General features: G+C 41.8%; 1 protein-coding gene across 3 annotated transcripts in view; it reads left to right on the top strand.

Annotated features, from left to right (window-relative positions):
- TSPAN17 (tetraspanin 17) overlaps positions 1-3727 on the top strand; it is a 28988-nt gene extending 25261 nt beyond the window's left edge. For all 3 annotated transcript variants that reach the window (XR_009630786.2, XM_060765612.2, XM_060765611.2), the window contains exon 8: positions 2316-3727. Coding sequence is in view for 2 of the 3 variants with exons in the window: in XM_060765611.2 (XP_060621594.2) it covers positions 2316-2381 (66 nt within the window). In the remaining variant the exon portion in view is untranslated. The remainder of the gene's footprint in view (positions 1-2315) is intronic.
- Positions 3728-13637: the final 9910 nt, after the last annotated feature.

The following is a 13637-nucleotide window of genomic DNA, read 5'->3' as shown; positions in this document are numbered from 1 at the left end:
AACTGCACAGATCAAGGAGGCCTTCACTGTGTCACCCTTCCCCTTGCCATTTGTGTTTGAAAAACACAGTTTTCAAAATCTGTGATCCTGATGTAGTCAGGAGTTGTAGTTTTTAAAAAGTAGAAATTTTAAAAACGGCACTATCCCCATGACTTGGCCAAATGGGCCATGTTGTTTCATCTCAAGAATCTTTTCCTTCTCCCTAAAACATTATAAGGCAGAAAGTGGAGTAGTCGGCATTGGCTACATTCATTCTATTTGCTTCAAGGTAACTTACAACACAGATGGAACAAATAACAGCTAAAAATAATTTTGAATGTTATGATTGCTCATTTGAATGTATGAGGTTTGCCTGAGCTCTGGAAAGGACCAGAAAAATGTGTATGTGTTTATGGGCTTTTGGGTGGCTTTTCTCTTTTTGTCAGTGTATTATTCTGTAGAGCAAGAAATGAATAGGGACATCTTACCAGCCATGTGAATAAATTTGGGAGCTATCCATTCACAAGGAAAAGCAAGAGCCTCAATTTTGGTTGAAGGGATAAGATTGCCTTTTCCACCACTATGGTGCTGCATTTTTCTTGAAGTGAAATCTAAAGTTCACATCAAATATATCATACAAAACCTTTGAGTATCAAGGCGAAGACTGTTTCTCTTTTTGTTTAGCATATACCTTATCAGTGGCTTACTTAAGTATCAGTGTCTGTGTGTGTTTGGTTTGTGATCCATACAAAAAATTGGTCCCAGAACAAGACATATTGGACTTCTCTTCCTTGCAGGATGCTTCCCGTGACAGGGTAATGTTGATAAAGGATCCAAAAATGCTGTGGATCTGCTCACAAATACATTGTCCAGCTAAAGGAAGTGATTACCTACCTTTCAGTGGGTAGGATTTAGTTATATTGGATCTCCAGACAAAATCAGAGCATCTCTCAAGATGATTAAATAAACTATTTGTTTTATTCCAAAATAAAACTAGTGTATTGACCCAGATTGATTCTTTGCCAGGAGTTTTTAAATGAGAAAGTCTACATGTTGTAGTGCTTTGAGCATTGGATTACAGCTCTGGATAACAGTGTCTGAATTCCTCCTTGGCCATGGAAACACACTTGCTAACCTTGCAGGCTTGTTTTCTGCTTGCACCTTGAAGACTAAGACCCCAGAGCAGTGGATTCAAATTACAGGAAAGGAGATTCCACTTGAACATTAGGAAAAAACTTCCTGATTATAAGAGCTGTTCAGCAGTGGAACTCTCTGCCTCAGAGTGTGGTGGAGCCTCCCTCTTTAGAGGCTTTTAAACAGAGGATAAATAGCTATCTGTCAGGGGTGTTTTGATTGTGCTTTTCTTGCATGACAGGGGGTTGGACTGGATGGCCCATGTTGTCTCTTCCAACTTTATGATTCTATGGTTCTATGACTGCATTACAGGAGAGCAAGGACAAACTCCCCGTGAACAAATCTTGCCAAGAAAACCTTATGATATGTTCACTTGAAGGTTTTCATAAATTTGAAGCGTACTGAGGGTGCACATCACCACCAACAAGTTAAAATGAACTTTATAATTAAAAGGGCAGATGAAATAAATGGTTCCAGATTGCGTTAGAACCGTATCCTCCTTTGTATTAGAATTGCCCACAAAAATCTCTGAAAGGTATGAGATCCCTGTGGGACCAGATGGATTGATAACTATGTATTGTCTGAAACTCCTCTACAGCTTTCTATATCCTCACGGTTATTGCAATATCAGCCCAACATGCTGAAAGGAAATATAAGGTGCTTTCTTTCCATTTTAAGTATTGGAGTGCGGAGCCATGGGGAAGCCCATGTTCCCCTTGAAAGGAATACACTTTTGAGTATGATTCATGGACAGAATGAACTCCTAAGGCATTGTACCCTATAATAATTAGAGAAAAGGGAGTTATGCTGCATTGATTTTCTATTTCGGGCCACCAAAACTCTCTGATGTGGTTCAATGCTCCCAATTGTAACTGCCTTCTAAAATGGTTTTCAGAGAGAGCAAAGGGGGATCTTGTGCTCTCTCCACACTGCTTCCATCCCAGCACCCACGTCTTACTTCCAATGGTCATTTTATTGGAAGGACAAAGGGTCCAAAATTACTCCCTTGCTCCTATCAGGAATGGTAATGATGACATTGATAGTATTGAGGGCTGTGTAATGAAAGTGAATTACAATACATACAGTATTGTAATTCTTACACCATCAGTGGGGTACTGATGGTGTAAGAATTACAATACTGTATGTACAAGTATTGTGTCCCTATTCTCTCTTTTATATGCATTATCTCCTTTGTATTTCAGATCTTTGGGATCTGCCTGGCGCAAAATCTAGTGAGTGACATTAATGCTGTGAAAGCTAATTGGTGACACCAAAACAGAGACTCTTCCACAGGCTCACAGCACCCTCCAGAGGACTAAAGCCTTTGTCTGCCCATGACCATAAGGTGCTGCTGTGCCATCAACCAGCTGTGTGTGTGTACAGCCATTACTACCAGTAGTAATGGCTGCCCTGTGTCCTTCCATAGCTTTCCCTTCCTAGTTTGGGTAGGGAATGGAGTTGTGGGCAGCTATGTAAATAAGTATTTATACAGGACTTTTGGGCGACTCCTTCCATCCCACTGCAAAGCCTATGGAGCCAGAGGACTGTTACATCTGCAGGCCAGAGATACAAGGGTCAAATGATATAAACAGCTCTGGATCTGGGTGGGCTGCTACAGGATGAGGCATGGGCCATATGGCTGAACACTGAGAAGCACATGGAAACTAGAGTCCTGCTTCTGCTGCCTGGAGCAGCCCCTACACTTTTGTCCTCCCTGCAAGCATTTACTTGAATTTTCTGTGCTTTTCTCCCCATCTGCTCAGGTCTGCTTTCTAACAGTGGATTGGATTAAGGAGGTTATAAGGTTGGGTTCCCTAGTCCCATGTTTAGAAATTCATTTTGGCGGCTTATGTGTATCATATTCAGATGGTCTCTTGCCTCATTCTTGTGGGGTCAGGGGTATAAGCCGAAGGATTACGAATGGGACAAGATGCTGCTGTAGAACATTTTCCACAACAGTCCTCTCTGCTTTTTTGGGTCTACAGCTATGCACACACAAAATGGAAAATAGTGTGTCCAGACAGGTCCTAACATGGGTCCAACTACTCAGGCCCAATAAGAGAGAGCTACTAGAAATAGGTTGACTTGCTTTTTAAAGGAAAATATTAACCTTGCTCTGAACATATAGGACTTTGTATATTAGAAGGGACAAGCAACTTAATTACACGTTTCTCTAACTCTGGGCTTCAGAAATGGACTGTGGACAGCCATTTTTTTGACGTGGCAAATATGCAACCCTTGTATGCAATACCTTTTTATGTCTTCACCTGAAACATTAGCCCATAGAAACTATTTTAGTCCTTCCGTCTGAGCTGAACCCAGTTTGAGCCTTGGCCAGACTTGGCCCTGCCTTTTTTCCATGAGTTTCCTCTTGGTTTTGCAGGGCACCCGTGCTTCATGGGTTGGCTGATGACACTGTTGAGAGGACTTTGGCACATAGCAGGGAAGGGCCGTGGTTTAAATGTGTGTCTTCGTTGACTCTACTATTTCCTTGCACTCTTTCTTGGATGGGATTCTTTTGCCAATCCCCTGGACTCTGCTGCTAAGGGGAACTGATTGGATCATTTGGGATTCTGTTGATCTGGTGCATCCAATAAAGCAACCCCCTACCAAATGATTGTTGTGCTGTTTATTGTGTGGTGGCCTAGGATAATATTTGCCCAATTTGGCTTTATCGAGTAATTTGCCTCATTTATTTACATAATTTTACGAAAGGGGAGAAGGAATGTCAGATGATGGGGGAATGAACATGGACAAGGGCAACCTCCCCCTGTTTTATCAATTAATGTTTTTCTATTACTTGCTTTTTTCCTTACTGCAGAAAACCCATGAAGGAGCGGGTGGGGAAAACCAATGTTCTAAAGCATCCAGCAAAGATGCCATACTGAGAAGAAAACAAACTTGACCAGTAAAAAAAGAAATCCCCCTGCTTTTGATACAAAGAGCACTTTCAGATGAAGAGATCATTCACTAGCAGTTAATAGGAATTTATGGTTCCCAACCTGTAGTCTGTGGACCACCAGTGGTCTGCAAGAACAAAAATATGGTCCATGGTTTCACCATTACTACACTGTTGCCTCGAAACTCTGCGGCAACGAGAGCGACTGGTCTCGCAAAACCCTCTGATAGTGCCAAGGCAACAGGGATGTCATGAGAGGAGAGGCTGACTACCCACAAAAGTTACTACTACCACATCAGCTCTAGATTATGAAATATGGGTTTCTGTAGATGAGCAGATGGCATATGTTCTGTATTTCCTGCAAAACTTCACATAGGTTCTGTATATGTTCTGTATCAGAAACTAGAGATGATGTGATCTATCCAACGCAATTTTCTCAATCAGCACCCCAAATAATCAGATCAAATCTAAAGTTGACCAAAAACTCATTCGTAGCCCTTTTGGTACTAATGTTGGAGAGTGGTCCCTGGTTAAAAAAAAGGTTGGGAACCACTGCTTTAGAAGATGTATAGCTTATGACAAGGATAGACAGATTTCCGCCTTGTGAAGGTCATTTTGTTTTTCACAAAAGTTCATGCTGCACACTTGCCATGTTTGGTTTGGAAATAAATCTCTGAGAAAACACTGTTGGGCTGCATATAGCTAGTTGAAGTCAGTATAGATGGGCCTTGGATAGCAGTCTTGGGAAATAAAGAGCAAGGAGTTCCCTGAGTACATTTCACCCACAAAATTGTTTCATAGCCAATCTGAGCTCTTAAGTGTTTCACACCAATGTTGTCCTGTAGCTCCCCTCCTCCCAACAGTTTGGTTTTTAATTGTTGATGTTGTTAAATCAGTGGTTCCGATCCTTTTTTGACCAGGGACCACTTTGACCAAAAGGATTGTAAATCAGTTTTTGGGGTCAATTTTAGATTCAGTTTGGTTATTTGGGGTGCTGATTCAGAAAACTGCCTTGGATAGACCACATCAGCTCTAGTTTCTGAAACAGGGTGTATGTCATTCAGTAGTCAGTATCTGCTTGTCCACAGAAAAGCATGTTTAATAAGCCTTGGCACTACAAGAGGGTTTCACGAGACCAGTTGCTCTTGTTGCAACGGTGTAGTAACTGTGAGGCTATGGACCATATTTTAGTTCTTATGGACCATTGGTGGTCCACGGACCACAGGTTGGGAACCACTGTGTTAAATGATCAGGATTAGAAATCTTGCTTGTTCTGCTGGAATTCAGAGAGCTCTTCCATGTCATCCAGATCAGCATTGGAGGATATACAGGCAGTCCCCAAGTTACAAACAAGATAGGTTCTGTAGGTTTGTTCTTAAGTTGAGTTTGTATGTAAGTCAGAACAGGTACATTGTTAAGTGTAACTCCAGTCACACACACACACACACGCTTTGGATAGCATAGGGAAGTGTTAACACCCCTGTGGTGTTTGTTTTCTGTCCCTGTTCAGAATATTTCACCTCACTTTCTGTCCCTGTGATAATTTGATTTTGAAAACATTGGCTTGTTTTGGAAACAAAGATTGGTGATAAAGCTTCAGTTGAGGGACCTTTTCCCCATAATAACTTCCAGGAGTGAATTTCCCTTCTTAGGGGTAGGTTTATCTTACATACCAACTTGTTACTATGAGTTGATAATAAGTCAGATGTTTGTAATTCGTGGACTTCCTGAATACATGAATTGTTTGACTGTAGTACCAACTTCTCCCCGGATGAGGGTGCTCCTGAACCATTTTTCCTGCATGCCAACAAACCATACTGTGTCGCTTTGTTGTTTATTTCCTGCAGCACAGAGGAGTGATATATGCTTTATGCAAAAAAGGTACGTATGTGTGGTAGTGGAGGAATGAAGATGCCCAGCCATTGCTGCCTGCTGTGAGTTCACCATTTACTGTCAACTTTGGCAGCTGAGGTATTTGTGATGATGTACTTCCAAGGTAGCATCCATCTCCCCCCCCCCCCAAAAAAGGGAGAGAGAGAGAAGGAGAAAGCTATTATGAAGCTGTCAACATATATGAAAATGAAAACTAACTACTGCATATGTAAAAGCTACAACCTATCCATCTTAATCAGACAGCAAAAGATAACTTGCTAAGTAGATTTACTTTCAACTCAAAAAGTCTGCCGCATTCTTGACTGTTACAACTGGTCTACAGCTTAGTAATACAAATGTATTTCTAGTGGAAATACAGACTGCCTTGTCAACTCACATCTGCCTCCCCTTCTACTTAGGATTTTTATTCCATTCATTTGCATCACATCACCCCCCCCCCCCCCCCGGTTGCGCATTCTGCACTTGTTCTCTGATGCTCTTTTGGAGTCATCTGTCTCACTTCTTGTTGCTAGTTGTCAGTTTGGCAGTATTGTCATCCAGTAGTTGGTGGGCTAAACATGTAGGTGATTAATTTTTTTTAATTAAACCAGAAATAAGTGGATTTATTATTTATTTACTATATTTCTACCCTGCCCTTCTCACCCTGAAGGAGACTCGGAGCAGCTTACAGATCATGGCAAAAATTCAGTGCTGCACTCTAGTAAAGGTAAAGGTTTTCCCCAACATTAAATCCAGTCATGTCCGACTCTGGGGGATGATGCTCATCTCCATTTCTAAGCTGAAGAGCCGGCGTTGTCCGTAGACACCTCCAAGATCATGTGGTCGGCATGACTGCAAGGAGCGCCATTACCTTCCCACTGGAGTGGTACCTACTGATCTCACATTTGCATGTTTTCAAACTGTTAGGTTGGCAGAAGCTGGAGCTCACCCCGCTCCCCGGATTTGAACCTGCGACCTTTCAGTCAGCAAGTTCAGCAGCTCAGTGCTTTAACCCACTGCACTACTGGGGGCTGCACTATACATACCATAATAAATACAAAATAACAATTTATAAAACAATTAAAACATACATAGTGACAAGTTGATTTTCCATACTTCTTGCTTTTCCCATAGACATTATGCAGGCTTCTACATTGAGGTCGACCTCCATATCACACTACATTTGGAGATACATTTTTCCACTTTCAACTAGATTCCTGACTCAAGTGAATGTATCCTCACCCATGTCTTTATTGGCCACCTCATTCTTTAGATTTTGGGGCTTCTATGTTTATTTACTGCTGACTTCATGACAGTATCTGCTAGTGCTTTTCTTATTTTGAAAAGCTACTCATTGTAAATTGATTCAGATGTCTTACATTCGGAGTCTGCAAACTAGACTAAAGCGTTGATGAAGTGCGTGGAATAATGATATCTTGCCTATTTTTCCACTGGCATATGTTGCACTTTTTAAAAAATAAATCTCTCCCATCTGGGCCACCAAATAATGGCAGATGACAATGACATACTGCTATTTTCACTATCAATGCATATTAACTGGTTTTATTTTATGTTTTAAGCTGTCCAAGAGAACACTTTGTTATAGGATGTTCTGTAAATGTTGTCAGTTTAACAAAATCCTTCAGTAAATATGGCAAGGAAAGTGACCTAAGGAAATAATACAGGCAACGACTAGAAAATTTGGCCAGAGGCATACCATGTTAGTCTGTTACCACAAAAGCAATACAGAGTCTTGTGAGATAGGAAAGCCTAATACATTGGCAAAAGCTTTCATGGACTTGGAGTCCTTTCTGCATGGAGAGTTATTCTCAGCTAAAACCTATATGCATGCTTGGATATAAGGTGGGGGGGGGGGATATAAACACTGTGGGTAAATGGCAATAAAATGCAAACAAAGCAACCTGATATGCTAATTAAAGCTTAAATAGATGCAGAATAGCAGTAACCATCCACAACAGGGAGATAATATAACCAGGAAATTAAAGGGTCAAAAAAGTAATGACTAAATTCCTCTTAAGAATTATAAGTGTAAAAATCTGCTTTCTACATACCCGCTAGGGAACAAAAGAATTTACAATGGCACAGATACCATAACTCTCAAAAAGTAGGTAGGATGAACATTTGTAAGATGCGCACTAAGGAAACATGTTGACTTAAAATGACTCTCATTAATTTGCACGAAAGAAGCATGATATCACATCTTGGATGCCTGTTCTGTACCAGCAAAAATATTTTGAGTTCAGTACATAAGGGAAAAATTGGGATATGGGATGAGTCATATGGTGAAATAGAAGCCAGCTCTTAATAAACATGGAACACATTTGAGTTGAACTCAAAACCATTCAGCCTTGAAATTTATAGATCAACAAGAAAAATTGATTTTGAAATAAATATTTGTGTTTTCCCTGTTAAGCATTTGATAGAATTTGCAGTGCCGTATGTAAGATGGCTGCTATTTAAATGGACATATGCTAAGTATGCATGACATCAAATTTGCCTGTTCAGGATAGGATACAGTTAAAGTCCTGATGTCTATTTAAGTCAGGGGTGGGTAAAATGTAGTCCCGAGGCCACATGTAGCCTGCAGTTATTTTCCCCTCCCTTGGGCAGCCTTTTTTCTAGCAAAAACAGTCACCTCTGCTGGGAGTCTCCCAGATCAGAAATGCAACTTAAAATAAGTCACAGGTCATCCCTGCCCTCAGGTTAAAATATTTTCAAACCAGAAATGATGTATCCACCACTTCATTTTTGTCAGCCTTTGTTGTCCTTAGGAAGTCCTGGAGACAGGAAATTGAACCCCTGTCTGCCAAAGCTGCCTATCCCATTTTTTTTAAAAAAATGTCAGGAGCGACTTGAGAAACTGCAAGTCACTTCTGGTGTGAGGGAATTGGCTGTCTGCAAGGACTTTGCCCAGGGGACACCCAGATGTTTTACCATCCTGTGGGAGGCTTCTCTCATGTCCCTGCATGAGAAACTGGAGCTGAGAAACGAGCTCACCCCATTCCCCGGAGTGGAACTGCCAACCTTTCGGTCAGCAATTCTGCTGACTTCACCCATCCCAATGTAATGTGATTACTTTTCCTATGGTTTTGAGGAAAAACTCTGTGAAATTCTGTCTGGAGGAGTTGGGAGTTGACACTCTACCAGCATATGTACTCATATGAGCATGGTCCTCATATGAGCATGGAGGTGGGCAGGGGGGCAATTCCATGTGGGAGTTTTCCTTGCCCACTCTCCTGGCCAAGTGTTTCCACTTTGCGTTGGGGGACAGAGCTGCACCTGCCATTGCATAGCCTAACAAGACTGTTATGCAAAGAGGTACTGAATACTTCTTTGTGTAATACTCGCAAAAGCACTTTAACCTAGCAAAAGTTACCATGATTAGAGCCATTATATCAGCTTTAAATAGATTGCCTTTGATTACTTCATTCCTAGTTTTATGATTATGTGGGCTCATTTACCCAACATATATCTAAAAATTTCACAAATGTTGGGGTTCGTCCAGGAATTCTAGCTACCATTCTCTGGTGAAAATTCTTGGTTTCGTGACCAGAATCACTGGGTAGCTGTAGGTTTTTCGGACTATATGGCCATGTTCTAGAAGCATTCTCTTCTGACATTTCACCTGCATCTATGGCAGGCATCCTCAGAGGTTGTGAGGTTGTAAGTTGTGATGCAATACAAGGATCCCTAGGGGGAAAGGAGTTGGCCAAATGAAATAAGTATTGAAAGTGAGGATTGGACCAAAGGTATGAAGAATTATAGGTGATTTTGGGCTACAGAAGTTCCCCATTCCTAATCTAAACATATGTTTCTACAAAAACATTTCTAACAATGGAAAACATGTAAATTGACTGGATGTTGTGGGCACACCCCAAATATTGGGGCACACCCCAATATGATTTTCTTCCTTTTTATCTTCTTTGCAATGAGGGAAATGAATGCTGTTGACTCACGAGGCACAGCTAAGTGTTCTGAGCTATTTCCCCACCTTTCCTCACTTGGGTACTTCCTAACTTAGAGCAGCAATTTAAAGGCCTGAAGATTCCCCCGAGGCACACTGTCTCTCTCCCTCAACAGATGTGCAGCCTTTTATTAAAAGATGTAGTACAAGTAGCTGACTTCCAGTGTTAAACTTCTATGGTCCCTTCAGGGCGCCTCCTTTTAACCAGGGAATTCTACTCACCCCACCTCGCATTTATTTAGTGTTTCATAAATTAGTTTTCCCATCATGCCTTCCTTTCAAGGAACAGATGAATATATGTAGATGGTGTCTTGGAAATGTTGCTCTCTTGGATTTCAACTTCAACTCTCAGCAAGGTCGTAGTTTCTTCAACCCTCACTTATGGCAATTCTAACAAAGCTGGTCCATAAGGTTATGAAGAGTCGGAAGCGACTGAATGAATCAACAACAACAACCAAACAAAGCTATCTTGGGATTTTCTTGAACAGATTTGCCCAAAGGGGACTTGCCCTTGCTTTCCTCTGAAACCGTGAGACTTTTGGCTTGTCTACATCTGGGAGGGAAAATTCACCCCATATTTTCTGGATCTGCATGGATGTCATGTTTGCCCTATTAGTGGCAGATCACATTATTATGAGGTTGTCTAAAGAGGCCATACATGTCTCCAGGACAAACCCATTTCTGCATGAGGTTGCTGTGAAAAATCCCTCCCATGTGCACTATTGATGGCCACAAAGCAGTGGCTGCTTCTTTAACATTTTCCTTCCTGCCATGTATGTGAATATACATATTTCTATTTCTGACTAAGTTGTGTTTAACCAACCTGCTGTGCAGAGGTGCACTAACACTGAGTATGTGAGTATACAAATATCTGATTATCTGCCTATACATCCCCTTCTTAAATAAAATATTTTTGCTGTGAATTCAAGATTAAAAATCCATCTGTGACCAAGTCCATTTCCTGGAAGGGATGATCTTGTGACCTGCTGACCTGTGTCACCTACCAAGTTTGAGCCACTATTAATTCTGTCTCCTGCTCCAATGCAAAATCGCCTTTTGAAGACAACCACATGGGAAAAAACACAAAACTAATTCAGATCTTCAGCCAGAATATGGTATAAAATTACTCTTTTTAAAGCAGGTTGAGGCCCTAAGAATCAGTTGGGATGCAAATTGCCATGAATGTTCTCTGACAGGATAGCAGCCAATATGAGGAATAATTTTGGGTGGATCCTATGCCCAACACCACCCAGTGGGTTTCTATGGATGAGCAGAGCTGTGGTGGTGCAATGGGTTAAACTAGTGCCCCCCAATCTTGTTTTGACCAGGGATCACTTTGACCAGGCATCACTTTGACCAAGGACCACTCTCCAACATTAGTACTAAAAGGGTTACAAATCAGTTTTTGATCAAATTTAGGTTCAGTTTGGTTTTAATTCTTGGGGACCACTGGTGGTCCATGGACCACAGGTTGGGAACCACTGGGTTAAACCCTTGTGCTGGCTGAACTGCTGACCTGAAGATTGGCAGAATCCGCAAGACGGGGTGAGCTCCTGTCTGTCAGCTCCAGCTTCCCATGCGGGGAGATAAGAAAAGCCACCCACATAATGGTAACACATCCAGGTGTCCACTGGGCAGCCTCTCTGGGCCAATTCTCTCATACCAGAAGCGACTTGCAGTTTCTCAAGTTGCTTCTGACACAATAAAAGAAAAGAGAGAGATGAAACCTAGTCTTTCAGTGTCCTAGTGCAACACTCAAAGGCTAGCTCTGCTGGCAGATCATGGGAGTCATAATCTCCCAAAGTCATGTTTCCAAGTCACAGTTTTTTGTCCCCCCCCCCCTCCGCACCCCATCACCATTCTTCACATATTTCATATTTCAACTCCTTAAGAAAAAAAGGGGGTAGCGACAACACTTTCTCCTCCAGGACACATGCCTATTACATGCACTCAGATTTCATGCGAAGGCACTCTATCATGGACAGCTTGCCACTTTGCACACTGCAGGAGGTTAAATGTGTTCTGATTACATATAAAGGACAATTCTGTATCTACATCATTTATCTTGAACTCCAAGAAGACTGCCCCATTTTGCTGCCAAAAAATTCTGGCCATGACAGGCTACTGCATGATAAATCAGGGAACCTACTGCGTCCAGGCAGGCTTTCCAGCATGTAATGGTGAGACAGGATCAGGAACTTGTCCATCTTTGTTGTGAATATAGGCATGTAGCCAGTCCCTGTTTTCATCAGTGAGATGCTAGATTTAAGCTGATACATTGCTTTTGGGGCAGCTTTTCACAACATGGGGCCTCCCAAATGTGGTGCTTTAATCCCATCAACCTTGGCCATGCTTAGATGGGGATTATGCACTTCCACATATCTGGTGGGTACCAGGTCGGTTTGTTAAAATGTACAGATCTCAACACTGTATAACCCGAAAGCCTACATTTTAAAATTACAGAATTTAGAATGCCAATCAGGTCCTTGCTGCTGTATTGCTATTGTTATTTTTATTAAAAGAAAATAGAAATGCTGTTTCTATATTAAGTCTTCTTTTTTGAACACAAAAAGAGTTGTTACAGGGTTTTTGCTTCCGTTTTAAAGACAGGAGCAGCCATTTTTTCCTTGGGAGTGGCAAAAATATTTATTGTGTGGCACCTCCTTGTGTGTTGTGAGGCAGAGATGGAGCAAGGCATACTTACGGATGGCACAGAAAAATCCAAAACGGCACCACAATTTACATAAAATAAAAACAAAGAGCCAAAATAACCAGCCCTTTGCTTGCCCACTAATGGCACTTCAAAACCTGTCATATTCCCTAACCTGCCCAACATCAGGGCACGGAAAAGAAACTGCTTGTAGCTTCTACTGCCTCAGTAAATGACAGTGTGCTTCCCACCCCCTTGTTGCTGTCCCAGAAGTTTGAGCAGCTGTGGAGGAGTATGAACCATAGGATTAATACTCCCCCATCAGACATCCTATCTCCCCCTTGGACAAACATCCCCATTCTGGTCCTGACAGTCCATTTGCAGCACATTCAGAAGGAAAATGTTTTCTTCCATCTGACTCTGACGGGGTTTATGATGTCCTGCTCCATCTGATAATGCGAGCCGCATAATGTGACTGTGTCTCATGGCAACAGCTTTTAACCACCCTTTTTATAGATCTGAACCTTCGCTCATGTTCCTTACAATTTCAAAGACTGTAATTATTTTCATAATCTCAGTTGTGTTTGCCACACCATCTTTGTTGCCTTGAAACCTGCAGAGCGTTGCATTTTGAAACTGGAATATTTCCATCCTGCGGCGTTCTGAAATGTCTAATCTTCTCTGCCTAAGTCTCTTCTTTGCTCCTGCAGATGTCCATGGCAGAACGAAAGGGAGAGGGGGCCATCATTTCTTTTAGCCTTCGCCACCACAGATTGGGATATGTAGTGGAAGCAGAGGCACATCTGGATTTAACATCATTGCTGGTTCAAATGCAAATGGAGAAGAAGATGCCCATATGCCGCACACAGTAGGAACACATGGCTAAAACTACACTGATGTCACTGTGTTCTAATACTGGCACAAATTGTGTGTGCATAAATAAGTGGCAACAGCACAGCAATCTCATATTAAAAAATAAACTATTGGTGTTCTCCAAGCTGAAGCAAATCATCACCCCCCCCCCCCCCGCTAGTAACCAATGGTCAGAGAGTACAGTGTTCCCTCATTTATCGGGGGTGTTACGTTCCAGGACCGCCCACGAAAAGTGAAAATCCATG

The sequence above is a fragment of the Anolis sagrei genome, chromosome 2, assembly GCF_037176765.1.
Source record: "Anolis sagrei isolate rAnoSag1 chromosome 2, rAnoSag1.mat, whole genome shotgun sequence".
Lineage (NCBI taxonomy): Eukaryota > Metazoa > Chordata > Lepidosauria > Squamata > Dactyloidae > Anolis > Anolis sagrei.
This window is presented reverse-complemented; position numbering and strand designations above follow the sequence as displayed.